The sequence below is a fragment of the Spermophilus citellus genome (assembly GCF_964194105.1).
Source record: "Spermophilus citellus genome assembly, chromosome: 9".
NCBI classification, from domain to species: Eukaryota; Metazoa; Chordata; class Mammalia; order Rodentia; family Sciuridae; genus Spermophilus; species Spermophilus citellus.
The window spans coordinates 24,368,969-24,383,121 of NC_138191.1; the positions used below are offsets into that span (position 1 = coordinate 24,368,969).

Sequence of the window (14,153 nt, forward strand, 5' to 3'; positions counted from 1 at the left end):
TGAACAACCAATAAAAAAGATAAAAAAAAACGGAGAATAAGACAATGTTTGTTGATGGATAATCTAGAATAATACTTAAAACTTTGAAAAAATTAGGGTGTGCCTGTCATCCCAACCTATCAGAAGGCTAACGGAGGACTGCCTGAGCAGGTTGGAGACGAGCCTGGACAACAAAGTGAGACCCTGTCTCAAGAAAATAAACTAAATTAGAACAAGGATTTGTCAGATTTATGGTTTGGGCCTCTCAAGGAATGTTATGTTGCTCATAGGTGATCATGGAACCTGGGAGTTGAGAAGCCTTGAACTTGATCAAAGAGGGGACCTATAAATTATTCATCCTTCATTATTACCAATAGTAACCTGCAAAAATATGTCCCGAATGGACAAAGCCTCCTGTGGTCATGTTGAAATCATTAACTTTTTTTTTTAGTCTTCTGGGTGGATGAGTCTAACTGCTTTTATTGAAAAATAGTCAGTATGAAAATATGAGAACACAGATGGATCTCCCAAGCTTATTTTAGCAAGTCACACAGGCAAGGAAAGATCCTAAAATTTAGAATCATAGGTACCTGTGAGAATTGCAAGACTAGAAGCTTCAAACAGGAAAATAAATTCAATTTATAGCACATTGGATTTTGCTTAAGGATCCTAAAAAGTTAAAGTTCTTAAGAGAATACAATAGAACATCATTTTTTAAAAGGAAAACTTCGCATATAATTTGATTGCTATATTGTTACATCTTATACAACATAAGTTTTAAAAATTCTAATATTTCATCTTTACATCATCTGAATATGTCCATAGTTTTTTAAAAAAAAATCATATTGAGAAATGAATTAAAATCTGGGTTTCAGAAATTGGGTATATATTGTCAAAACCCCTTAACATCCATTAGGCCTAAATATAGTATCACAGATATTATTACATAAAAAGTGTGGCCGTATGCATCTGGGACAATAGTGCCAGCAGAAGGCCACTGCAAATACAAGCTTGCTTCCATGTCACATTGGATCAAGTCCCAAAGGCAAGACAGTCACTTGTTAGCTTTTATAGTCATAATTTTTTTAAAAAAAATAACCTACATAAGAGAAACACTGAATTATGGAATCTCAGAACTAGCAGTATGATGTATTGGAAATAACAGAGGGCTGGACACCTAGAAGGCATTCACAAAAATACTTTGAGAAAGACTTTTAGCATCCTTGAGCCTTAGTTTCTTCATCTGTGCTTGTATCATGAAGATATTTCTACTTTACAGACAAAATGAAGACCAAATGAAGATATATGTGGAAAGGTTTTGTAAAGTTCAAAATATAGTATGACGTTAGTTATTTTTCCTCAGTATATTCCTTGGAAAACAACTGGCCTGTCTTCCTGATTTTTCCATTTTGGAGCTTGAGACCTAAAGTGGTTAAGAGATTGGCCCCTGATCTCAGCTATGTAGGAGATAAGCAGGTATCACAACCCTCCACTCACTCAGTGTTTAGGAGAACAGGCAGAACCCCAAAAGATGCACAAGAAGTGATCCTCTTGTGCCTTGGACTCTGAATTTCAGCATGAAAGTTATGACCCCCTCTTATGAAGGTCCGGTCTTTTTTGACCTCAAGTGAGTGTAGATTGTAAGAAACCACCAAGCCTGAATGACAGTGTAGCCCAGGTGGGATGGAGTTTCATGCTTTCTTGCCTAAACTCAATGAAAGTAGTGACAGGCCTTTCAGAAAACAGCTACTCCCTGTGATAACAGCAGTGGCTATATGATCTCTCCCCACCAACACCACCACCATTCAGCAGTGACTGTACATCTATATCTCCACACATTGATCACCAAAGGACTTCACAGCACTGGGACAATAATCAGGGATCTTCAAGTAGCATTCTCTTTCCTTGTCCTTAGAAGGGATCTGACTGTCTGTGGATGAAAAGAAGCTTCTTTTGCAGGCCAACCCATGCTTGAGCCTTAAAGCCCACTTTAAGTGCTAATTGCGGGTATTCAGTGCCCACAAAGACAGGCATCCTTGACAAACTAGGTCAAGTCACTGGCAAATGTTGCCTTGAAACTCAACTTGTATAAGATAAGTCAATCAAAGAATTCAGAAATCTTAAAAATTACAGTCCTGATTTCATACTTTGGCTATTGTGAATAATGCTGCACCAAACAAGGGAGTGCAGGTATCTCTTTAGAATGTTGATTTCATTTCCTTTGGATATACACCCAGAGGTGGAATAGCTAGATCATATGTTCATTCTAATTTTAGTTTCTTGAGAAACCCTCCTCCACACTGCTTTCCATAATGGCTGTAGTAATTTACATTTACTCCGACATGTTTAAGAGTTCCTCTTTCTCTGCATCCTCTCTAAAATTTATTTGGGTTTTTTTTTTAAAACATTCATTCTAACTAAAGTGAGATAATATCTCATTATTTCTTTGATTTGCATTTCCCTGATGATTAGTGATATTGAACATTTTTTCATATGCCTGTTTGCCATTTGAATATCTTATGTTGAGAAATGTCTATTCAGATCCTTTGATCACTTTTAAAATCAGATTTTAAAAAAACATTTTGGAGTTCCCTACATGTCTTGCATATCAACCCCTTGTCAGATAGTTTGCAAACATTTTCTCCCAGTCTACAGGTTATCTCTTAGCTCTGTTGATTGTTTCCTTTGCTGTGCAGAATCTTCTTACTTTGTTATATTTCTATTTGCCTATTTTTAAATTTTGTTGCCTATGTTTTAGGGTCTTATCCTCCCCAAAAGCATCATAGCCTATACCAATATCTTGAAATGTTTCTCCTATATTTTCTTTAGTAGTTGCATAGTCTACATTTAGGTGTTTGATCCATTTGGAATTGGTTTTTGTATATGGTTTATTTCTCTGAATATGGATATCTAGTTTTTCCAGCACCATTTATTGAAAAGATTGTCCTTTTTTCCAATCAACTCATTGCTGATGGAGATTTTCTGATCTTCATCTGCAGATGAATGGATAAATAATGATACATACACATTATGGCATTATTCACTCATAAAAGGATAATTAAATTCTATCATTTGCAGCAACATGGATGATGGTGCTGGGGACATTATGTGATGTGAAATAAGCCAAGCACAGGAAGGCAAGGATTGCATCTTTTCAGTCATATGTGGAAATTTTTAAAGTTGATCTCACAGAAGAAAAGAGAAGAATAGTGAATATCGGAGGCTAAGGAGGGTTGGTGGAATAGAGACAAGTTGGATACTGGGTCCCAAAACACAGATAGGACAGAAAAGTTCTAGTGTTGTACAGCAGAGTAGGGTGACTATAGTTTACGAGGATCTCTTTTATATTTTGCAAAGAATAGAATGGAGGTGCTTGTGAGCTTCCAACACAAAGCATGGTAAGTGTTTAAGAAGACAGAAATGCTAACTACCCTTATTTGATAATGTGTATACATGTATCTAATTATCACTCTATGCCCTGTAAATGTATATGATTATTATATGTTAATTAAAAGTAAGTTTTTAAAATGACAGTGTGGCAGCTGTGACACAGCACCATCTACAGAGGGTGGCCATCCCAGCCAGCCTTCTCCAAATACACTCTCCTAGCCTTCTAGCGTTCTCTTTCCTTGTCATTAGAAGGAATCTGACTGTCTTTGGATGAAAAGAAGCTTCTTTTGCAGGCCAACCCATGCCTGAGCGGAGTACACCTACTGTCCTTCACCTTACATGGTATAAATTAAACCACATATGAATCCCATGTTTTGTATATTTTTTTTCCAGCAAAGAAATAGGAAAGCAATAAAGAAAGAAAGGTCTGGGGAAAACATATGTGTGTGTACAAACATATGTATACACACACACATACACACTTAAGAGCAGAAGTCTTTATTCAAATACAGTTTTAAATGGAAGAGTGATAAATAAGACGGATAAAATCAGAACTTCTTAGGAAACACAGGGATGGGGCTCAGGGACTGCTTACCCTTCTTCATTTTTTGGTGCCTTCTTAGACACCTTTTGCACAACTCTAAGGATAGAAACTCACAGCCACAGAAACTCACATCTCCTATCCTTAGCCAGATAAGGATAGAAACCACAGAATTCTGGGTTCTTTTGCTAGGGTTTGGGGTTTATTTCCAGTTATGGAGCCAAGGACATGACTCATTTAGTCCTATGGTCCTCAGTGACTTCGGAGGACCTCCCAGCTTCATGTTTCATTTTCATGCCCCTGTGGAAATAGAAAGCCAGTTCTAACCCAGCGCCATCCCTTCCCTGTTTGAAAGGCTGGGAGTTGTGGCTTCCTGCAGAAGGAATAATGGGGAAATATTTCTCCCAGATGATGGTGGTTTGCTGACCACAAAACCCCTGAGGCTTTGTGACCTGATACCAGGCTGTGGCCTTGTAGGAAGTACACCGTGAGGTTCAGGGTTCATGGGGGCATTAAAGGATGTGATACACTACTGTTATGGTGTGTATATGAGGTGTAGCCCAAAAGCTCCTATTAATCCAGGAATATTCAAAGGTGAAATGATTGAATTGTGAGAGCTTACCCTAATTAGTCCATCCTGGTTTGAACGACGGGGTGGTAACTGCGGGCAGAGCATAGCTGGAGGAGGGTCACTCAAGATGTGCCCTGAAAGGCTGTTTTTTTCTGCAGCCCCTTCCTCCTCTCTCTTTCTCCTTCTCTCTCCCCCTCTTTCCTTGCTGCTAAGAGGGGAACAGCTTCCTTCCTCCTCTGCATCCTTACTCCATGATGTGCTGTCTAGCAACCCTGAGCCCTGAGGAATGCAACTGCCCATCTATGAACTAGGACCTCTGAAACTGTGAGCCCCCAAATAAGTGTTTCCTCCTCTGAGTTTTCCTTGTCAGATATTTCAGTCACAGTCATGCAAAAGCTGACTAAAACAACTACACGTTTTCCTTCCAAGTGTCTCAAAAAGGTGATCCTAGAGGCAGTTGTGGTCTATACCAAAGGACCTCCTTGTGTGTCCCTGAGCTGAAAGCCAGTAAGGTTCGATTTCACTCTCAAATAATCTCAACAATATTCTCCCCATTTCCAAGAGGTACAAGAAGAGGGTGTAAAGCCCGGGTATGTTTTCAGATAGTATCATAAGTGCTGCTTCCCAGCAAGGGTTTTGACTAGCTTCCATGAAGGCTGAAATAATCTCTTTGTGTGATTCAAAAGAAGAGAGAAGTTTAGTTGAGGGATAATCCTGTCCTCTGCAGCAGGGGAACTTAATTTGCAGAAACCAGACGAGGGGGCAGACAGCTGACCTTGGCTTTTCTACTCTGAAGTCAGTTCAGCTCTCTGGAATTCAAGATCTAAGAACGAACTCCTGCCACCCACCTTCTGCCTTTCTGAAAACAATCAGCAGGAAGTGAGCACAGAGAGCCTGGCAGAGCCCAACAAGAGGAGATGGCACTCAGTCAACAAGAAGCGCTAACTTCCAATTGAGTTTGCCACTGTGGTGACAGGAGATGGTGCTGCCATGATCCATTTTCTCATCTGTCATTTCTTTATTTTCCCACTTCTAAGTCCTAGAGTGGAAAGGATTAGATGATACTTTTCCTCGGCCAAATCTACTCCAGAAAAAGGGGATCTTTTTTCTTTATTTAAAATTAGATATTTTATAAATTTTTAAAAAACAGATTTTTTTCTCTTTTTAAAATTTATTTTAGTTAGGTCTATATGACAGAAAATGCATTTTGATTTATTGTACACCATTGCAGCACAACTTTGCATTTCTCTGGTTGTACAAGATGTAGCGTCACACCCTAAGTGCAGTCTTGCATATATGTACCTGGGGTAATGATGCAAATTTATTTTTTAGAGAAGTTTTAGGTTCACAGCAAAATTGAACAGAATGTACAGAGTTCCCACATATCCCTTTCTCCTACACACACATAACCTTCCCATTATCAAGATCCCACACCTGAGTGAGGCAATTGCTATGACCTGCAGTGGTATAAACTTATCAGCCAATGTTCAAGTAGGGTTTACCCTTATTATTGTATATTCTGTGGACTTGGAAAAAAATGTATAATGACACATGTTCACTCTCATTATATCTTATAGAGTAGTTTCACTGCCCTAAAATTTCTCTGTGCTCTGCTTATTCATCCCTCTGCCCACTAACGCATGGTAAAGATTGTTTTATGTTCAATGTATAAATATTTGTGTACATTTTAATAGACATGTTTTTAGCTAATTTGGATAAATACCAAACAACATGTTTGCTAAATCATATTGTAAAAGTGTGTTTGGTTTTGTGAGAAACTTCAAGACTACCTTTCAAAGTGGATGTACTCTCTTACATTCTCATCGGCAGTGAATTAGAATTCCTGTTGTTCTGCTTCCTCACCAGCATTTACTACTGTAAGTGTTTTGGATTCTGGCCATTCTAATGGGTACATAGTAGTCATCTTATTATTTTCAATTTTGAATCACAAGTGTACTTTTATATTTGTAATTTTATACTAGTTAATTAATATTGGACTTCCTCCAAGATTGTGAGTTCAATGAAAACAAAGAATTCCTCTGTTCTTGCCTATCATTTTATAATTTATGTCCAGCACAGTGCCTTGGACAGAGCAGCCTTCAAATATTTGAATGAATGGAGCACCTTACCAGTTCATTTTGAGTATGAACTTTTGTAAAAAAGAGAAATAAAGAAGAGAAAGCTAAGACTACTGGAGATGATGAAACAGAGTCCTATCTGCTTAGACCATTCACCCAAGAAATGTCCGAACTCAGCAGTGTCCACAGCCATCCTCAGAGGTATCTGGTCATTTGGTATAGCTCTGCACCATCCTTTCTGCATCATCTGAGTGAACCAGATTTCTTTCTCAAACACGTCTTCAGAGCTTCATGGATGTCTCTATTCCTCAGGCTGTAGATGATAGGGTTGGACATGGGTGTCAGGATGGTGTAAAGCAGAGAGAACCCCTTGCGCAAGAGTTGGGAAGAGTTGGCTGAGGGTACGAGGTAAGTGGCAATCAGTGTCCCATAAAACACCATGACCACAATGATGTGGGAAGAGCAGGTAGAGAAGGCCTTCCTCCGGCCTATGCCTGATGGGATTCTTAGGATAGAGGCAAGGATGCAGGAGTAGGAGGCTGTGATGAGGAGAAATGGGACCAGAGTCACTGCAGAAGAGGTGGCGAAGGCAACGGTCTCAGTCAGTGAGGTGTCCATGCAGGAAAGATGGACCAGAGGGGTGAAGTCACAAAAGAAGTGATCGATTTCATTAGGTCCACAGAAGGTTAGTCTACACAGCAGGACCATGGTGATTGATGTGAGAAGGAAGCAGGAGAGCCAAGAACCAGCAGCCAACCTGATGCAGAGGGGGCCAGTCATGAGGAGGGGGTAGCGGAGAGGTTGGCAGATGGCCAGGTAGCGGTCATAGGACATCACAGCAAGCAAGAGGCACTCGGTGGCAGCCAAAGATCCAAAGAAGTAGAACTGTGCCAGGCAGCCAGCCACAGAGATGGTCTTCTGTTCGGCTAGGATAATCAGCAACATCTTGGGGATGATGTTGGAGGTGTACCAGATCTCCAGAAAGGACAAGTTCACCAGGAAGAAGTACATGGGGGTGTGGAGGGGGTAGTTGAACAAAACTAGCAGGACAATGAGGATGTTTCCAGAAAGAGTTAAGATGTAGAAAACTAAAAACATCACAAAGAGGGAAATATTTAGGTGTAGGATGGAAGAGAATCCTCGGAGCACAAATTCTACTATCACTGTCTGGTTTTCCCAAGATGGGATCACCATACCTCGGCCTCCCTAGGAGCAGAACACCCGGCAGCGAAACACACAGAACATGGAAGGTTCTTTCTTAGCTTACACAGAGAACATGGACCAGGAATGAGTTTTATTCCCCGTCCAGGTTTTTATTCAAGTGAAGAGAGAGACCATCTTTTTGTTTCAAGAACCTAAAATGGGAAATGACAGAATCTGGAGTAAGAATCTGTGAGTTCAAGGCCCTCTTCTTCCCCTCTGTTGTATCCTCATCTCATCCCCTTAGAAGGGGATGGAGGACAAAGAAAAGGAGGGAGAATCACCCACTGATGTCCATCCTGAGTGTGTACTGTGGTGGTGCAGGGAGCTCCAGAAAGGGAGGAAGATCTAAATGGAGGTGAGACAGAGAGGAAGATGAGGAGCATATCCAGAGGGTTTGAAAACTCTCCAAGAGAGAATCTAGAGAGTCAAAGACCCAAGGCACTATTGACCTTTAGGGAAAATCAATGCTTGCCAAATCAATTTAATTTTCCTCTCCTTTAAGCCTCTTAATGGGTTGGGAGGGAAGTTTCTTACTTCTGTCTTGGTTTCCATGGTACTATCAAAAGAAAGTCCTGCTAGTGTGAGGCTGGAGACTCTCCTGATGCTAAGGGCAGTGTAGATACAGGTGTGACCCAGGGCAGAAATGCTTTCTCTCATCTTTCATTTGCTTCTTTTTTGTGGTACTGGAGATTGAACCCAGGGCCACTCTACCACTGAGTTACATTGGCAGCACCATCCCCTCCTTTTTATTTTGAGACAGGGTCTTGCTAGGTTGCCTAGCCCCCTTGAACTTGTGATCCTCCTGCTGGGTCTCCTCAGTAGCTGGGATTACGGGTATGCACCACCAAGCCTGGATCTCACAGTTTTAAACAGACAGAATCAGCCTCATTAAAAAGACTTTAAGGCTGCAGCAAATGGGAAACAAAGATTCAGAACCAGGTGGCCTAAAGCAGCATTTGCACCCAACCATGCTAGCCTTGGATTCTTTTTGAATGAGTTAAGAAAGACCAGTTCTCCTCTTCAGTCTCATCCTGGTGAAAGCTCAGGGAAGATAAAAGAATTTGCCTCCAAAATACTGCTGTAGCCACAGGTAGGGTCTGAGTCTGATCCACTTTATTATTCTTAACCTCCTAGGACTATATTGGTACCTCCTTATGGAGGGACAAGATGGCTGAGGGAAGTAAAGTGAGATGAGAAAACCTAAATATAGGCACAAAAAGCCATGCATGAGTGTAACAAAGAGGTATTTACCATGAGTAGTCAGAGAGCCCTAAATAAATCAGGTATTCTGCTTTATGAGTCAGACTTTGAACCCATTACTTTACCTTCTTTGAGGCAAAGCTTGTCATCTGTAAAATGGGATGCAGGTTTGGATAAGAACATACCAATGTGCCTAACATCTACAAAAATTATATAAATGAAGACTTTGGGATGTCACTAAGTATTCAGGGCTGTAGACATTACTTAATTTACCATGGAATTGCCCTTACTTTGAAGGTAATATTAGTACCAAATATCAATATCCTTTGCCCATGGAATTGTGTGAGTATTTAAGCTGTCCCTGACACCTTTTATCACACTGACAGCATTTTGACAATACACTGATCCCATTTTAAAACTGATCCAGGCTGGGCATGTCTAGGATCCCAGAGACTCAGGAGGCTGAGGGAGGAGGATTGAGAGTTCAAAGCCAGCCTCAGCAAATTAGCGAGGCTCTAAGCAACTTAACAAGAATTTGTCTCCAAATAAGAATATAAAGACAGGCTGGGAATATGGCACTGATCAAGTGTCCTAGGGACCATGCTGTGGAGTAGTAGTTCCAGCTTTCTAAGTGATTTATAGAACTAGCCTAGAATTTGTCCTACTGGCGGTTCAGGTGCCCAGAGGATACCCAGCAACAGTGGTTCCAACCCTGACTCATTGAGGGGTGCACAGAGAAGGTGCAAAGTGACTGACGACTTCTCTCTACTCCCTGAGAAGCACAAATAATGATCAGAGAACTCAGAGGGCTCCAGTTATGACAGTCCAGCCAGATGCTTCAATGCTGCTGCTGCTGCTGTTAATAAGGATGATTTGATTACCCTTTCATAGTACTGTTCTAAGTTCCAAAAACACAGGACTCATATAATCGTTATGTGGTGAGTACTCTTGTAATGCTCACTTTATAGATGCAGGCACACTTTACATGGAGGCACAGAGACCTTAAATGCTCATCAGCTAGAAAATAACAGAGATGAGATTTAGATTCACTGTGGATCTCATGCATCTCCTGGGGCCTGACTACAAAGACTAGTTTGCATCATCTCACAGAAGTGGGAAGAAAAAAAATTCATCCCAATCTTATCTGCTACTTTTATATTCTTTACAATCTTCTTTTTTTTTTTTTTTTGGTATTGGGGTACTTTACCACTGAGTCACTTCCTATCCTTTTATTTATTTATTTATTTATTTATTTTTTGAGGCAGGGTCTTGCTAAGTTGCTGAGGCTGGCCTGGAACTTGTAATCCTTCTGCCTCAGCCTTTCAAATTGCTGGATTACAGGCATGTAACACCATGTCCAGCTTTCTTCCTGACATTCTTTGAAATCAAGTTAATCTATCATGTTAGACATTATAAGAACTCTTTGGGGGAATGTGCACAGGGAATTGGTCCTTAATCTTTACTAGGCAATTTCACTGCTGCGGAAGTCTTGGTCACCCCTTGGATGCAGCACAGAGAACCACTACAGAGGAAGGAAAGTCAGGTGCAAAGTGAGAGACTTGACCGGAGAGACCGTGAAGCCTAATGAAAAGCACAGTTTCTAAAGCTAACAGGCTGGATTCAAATCCCTACTCAACCACAGAGAAGCCTGGGCAAGAGCAAGCTTGCCAACCTTTAAAGGAAGAGATACTGTGTTCTCTCTGGGTCTCTAGGTAGACATGGCTCTCACAGGCAACAGTAGAGAGTTCCGTAATTCTGACCTCCCTGCCTCAGCAAACAGCCACTATCTTTTCCCTATCTCTTTATAGACGTGAGGAAATCATAAAAGGGGATCATTGAAGAGCTAGAGGATGACTTCTGCTAACCATCTCCTATGTTAACTGTGTTCACATAATGCTGCTTCACTCAAGAGCCGCAAACCCAGCAGATTACACAATATGTCTGTAAATCGTGTTGGCCCAGGGTGTGGAGAACAGAGAAAGTGCTCAGCGTGTGGTGGTGCTTTTTCCTTCCTTTACTCTCCTCATTTTTCTCTCCCTCTCCTCTCTTCTTCTTTCCCTCTCCTTTCTTCTTCTCTTTCTCCTTCGCTCCTTCCTTCCCTCCCAATTTTGCACAGTACGGTTAATGCTGTCAACAGGTAGATAGGCTGTCTTGAGAAGGCAGCTGCTCCCCTTCGCTGGAGATGTTCAACAAGGACAGTGTGTGAAGATAATTAGAGGAGACCAACCAAAGCACTGGGGGGTTATTTGGATGGATGCTATTTAACATTCCTTCCAAACCTGAATTTTTTTTCCTCATTGGGAAACATTTCCCTTCCTCCAGAACTCACACAGAAAACAAGTTTGTAGGAAAGAGAAAGAGTTGAACACAAAGCAAGGTAAAAGCACACATACTCGGTTCACTATCACAGGTGTGTTTCTTCCACCACCACCACCACAACAAAAAATCAGAAGAGGTTGGTGGGGTGGCTTGGGAGCCATCTGAGTGGGATTCATTCGCTGAACTGAATTAAGGCTCAAAGAACAACTAATCGACTCAGCCACCAACCAGATCATGAGGACAGTGGCTGGTCGATTTAGAGAAATGATTGGTTAAACAAATAAACCAGCATTTTGATTCTACCACTAAACTGGCAGTTAATTTAGTATATTAGGGAATCGTACCCCACCCTCTTCTTTCAAGAAACAGTCTCAGAATAGGAAAAACAGAAGTGAATACCAGCAGAATAGGTTAGTGTTGCCTACCAGTGCCTTGAAGGGATCCACCCCTATTTCGGAGAACTCAGCCACAAAAGAAAGCTACAGCATGTCTCCCTCCCTGGATTCACAGAACTGGGCTAGACATCTGAAATCTTGCTTTAATGCAAAAATACACCTACCTGCTCACTTGACCAAAATGGAGTATGGATCACCTCTCTCTGTTAACCTCGGAGGCCATCTCTCAATCTCCTTCCTCTATGTAAATTTGAGTACCTCTGTGGGCAAGGCCACCACCTCCCCTGATACTGGTGCTCATGGGCATTTCCCAAATGACTCTGCTGGGAAATTGCTGTTTATCATGCAAATTATACGAAGCCAAGGCAAGTTCGCCTTAGAGGACTCTCTATTTTTCCCTTGCTTTCTGTAAAGTTTCTACTTTGATGATGATATGACCTTGATAAGAAGCTTTACTTGAAAATGCATGATTATGTTATGGGTTTTGTGTGTGTGTGTGTGTGTGTGTGTGTGTGTGTGTGTGTGTGGCACTGGGGATTGAACCCTGGGAAACTCTACCAAGGAGCTATACCCACAGCCCTTTTATTGTTATTTTGAGACAGGTTCTCTCCCAGGTTGGCCTTGAACATGCCAGCCATCTGCCTCAGTCTTCAGAGTAGCTGGGATTACAAGTGTGCATTATTGTTCCCAGAATGATAATGTTATGCTTTAATGGAATAGATCAAATTAATATTTTGAAGAAAGTATTCAATTTGTTTCTGACTTCTGGAAGAAAAATCACTGTGTATTTCCTCACTGGGGTAGGTTTGGTAGGGAACTGAAACAATTATCTATAGTAGTAAATGTTTATTGTCAAAACCATTAATTAGGATTCTAAATAACTTGTGTCCTCCTGTGTTCTCATTGATTAAAAATAGTAACTGAGGCTAATCCTATTCTAGGAAATGTACGTTTGTAAGAACTTCATGTAATTAATTCAAGTTTTTATTTACTCACAGTCTTTAACACATAAGAGAGATATTTGTTCAAAGTAAGACGTTAGTTCTCCAAAAAGTGTAACAGATGAAACTATGATAAAATAATCAACCAATGGAACCTGCCTCATTTGTTCTTTAGACCTGAAGTATTTCTCTATCACATAGTACCCATACTTCGTGCAATCTTGTCCTTATTGATACCCATTTATGAAATATCCATACTTGCCATACATGTAACTCTTCGCAAGCTTCACAGCCATCTGACATATTGCCCATTTGACAAATGAGAAACCCAGCCTCTAATATGAAGTGACTTATTCATTTTCCCAGGCAGAAGAATTTGAGGCAGCTGGGACTGACTGAAAATCCGCATGATGACAGAACTTGACTGTGGAGTCGCTTCTCTGTACTCACCTTCGACCTCGGTGGGCACTGAGCTCAATTACAGGAATGAGCAAATACATGAACCAATGTGTAACTTCAAATCATGCATGAATCCCACCGTCGGGAACATCCACAAGAATGGAGTCCTAACTAGAATAAGATATACTCCATGCTTGTAGAATTATATAAAAATGGATTCTATTGTCATGTATAACCGAACAGAACCAATTAAAAAAAGAGTAAGTACAGAATAAATATCGAACAGAAAAATAAACCAATGTTCTTTCCACTTTAGCAAACATCTTCCTCCAACCACCACAATGGTTCCGTTACTGTGTCAAGTTAAAGGAAGGGCCCTAGAACCTGAAGTGAGGTTGAAAAATTGCAGAAGTGGTTGGTGATGCTAGATTTTTAAAAAATGGAACGTTGTACTTTAAAAAAAAAAAGTCAAAGACCACTGATAAAAATAGCAACTATTATTTTATTTATAGAAAATCATTTCAGAGAAGCTTTCTTCAGTACTTATTTTATTTAGTTATTTTGCAGAAAGTTTATTTTGCAATTTCTAAGAGATCATTTTCTACTCTTCAAAAGAAAAGGAATTTATTTGGGGGAAATCAAGCCACTAATACAGATTTATTCAGTAATACAAACCTCAAATATATTCTACAGCTGATACAGATTCAAGAAAACGCTTCAGATTCTCAACCCATATAGCACAGGACAAGAAGCAATTAGAATTCTGATATTTTGACTTCAAGAAAGATATATATTGTAATTTCTATATGCTGTAACTCCAAACAAGGGGAAATTTCTGAAAGGAAAATAAAGAGGCTAAAATAAAGCATTTTTTTTAAACTGGGGATTGAACACAGGGTGCTTTACCATTGAGTCACATCTAGAATGTATTACTTTTAGATATGAAAATAATAAAAAACTTTCATTGTACAAAATTTAAGATATATATATATATATATATATATATATATATATATATATATATATATATATATATTAAGGTATATATATCACACCAGCTACAGGTTGACAGACCATGAATCCTCAGTGCTCATGGTTGTTTAGTTAGCCTGGCCCCTCAAAATTAACACCAAAGAC

The 14,153-nt window shown here is 40.1% G+C and overlaps 1 protein-coding gene across 1 annotated transcript; it reads right to left on the reverse strand.

Moving 5' to 3' along the window:
* Window positions 1–6,802: 6,802 nt before the first annotated feature.
* Window positions 6,803–7,753, reverse strand: LOC308657250 (olfactory receptor 11A1-like; the record flags this gene model as incomplete). Its single annotated transcript, XM_081308784.1, has 1 exon — window positions 6,803–7,753. The coding sequence occupies one exon, from the start codon at window positions 7,751–7,753 to the stop codon at window positions 6,803–6,805; it is 951 nt and encodes a 316-aa protein (XP_081164910.1).
* Window positions 7,754–14,153: the final 6,400 nt, after the last annotated feature.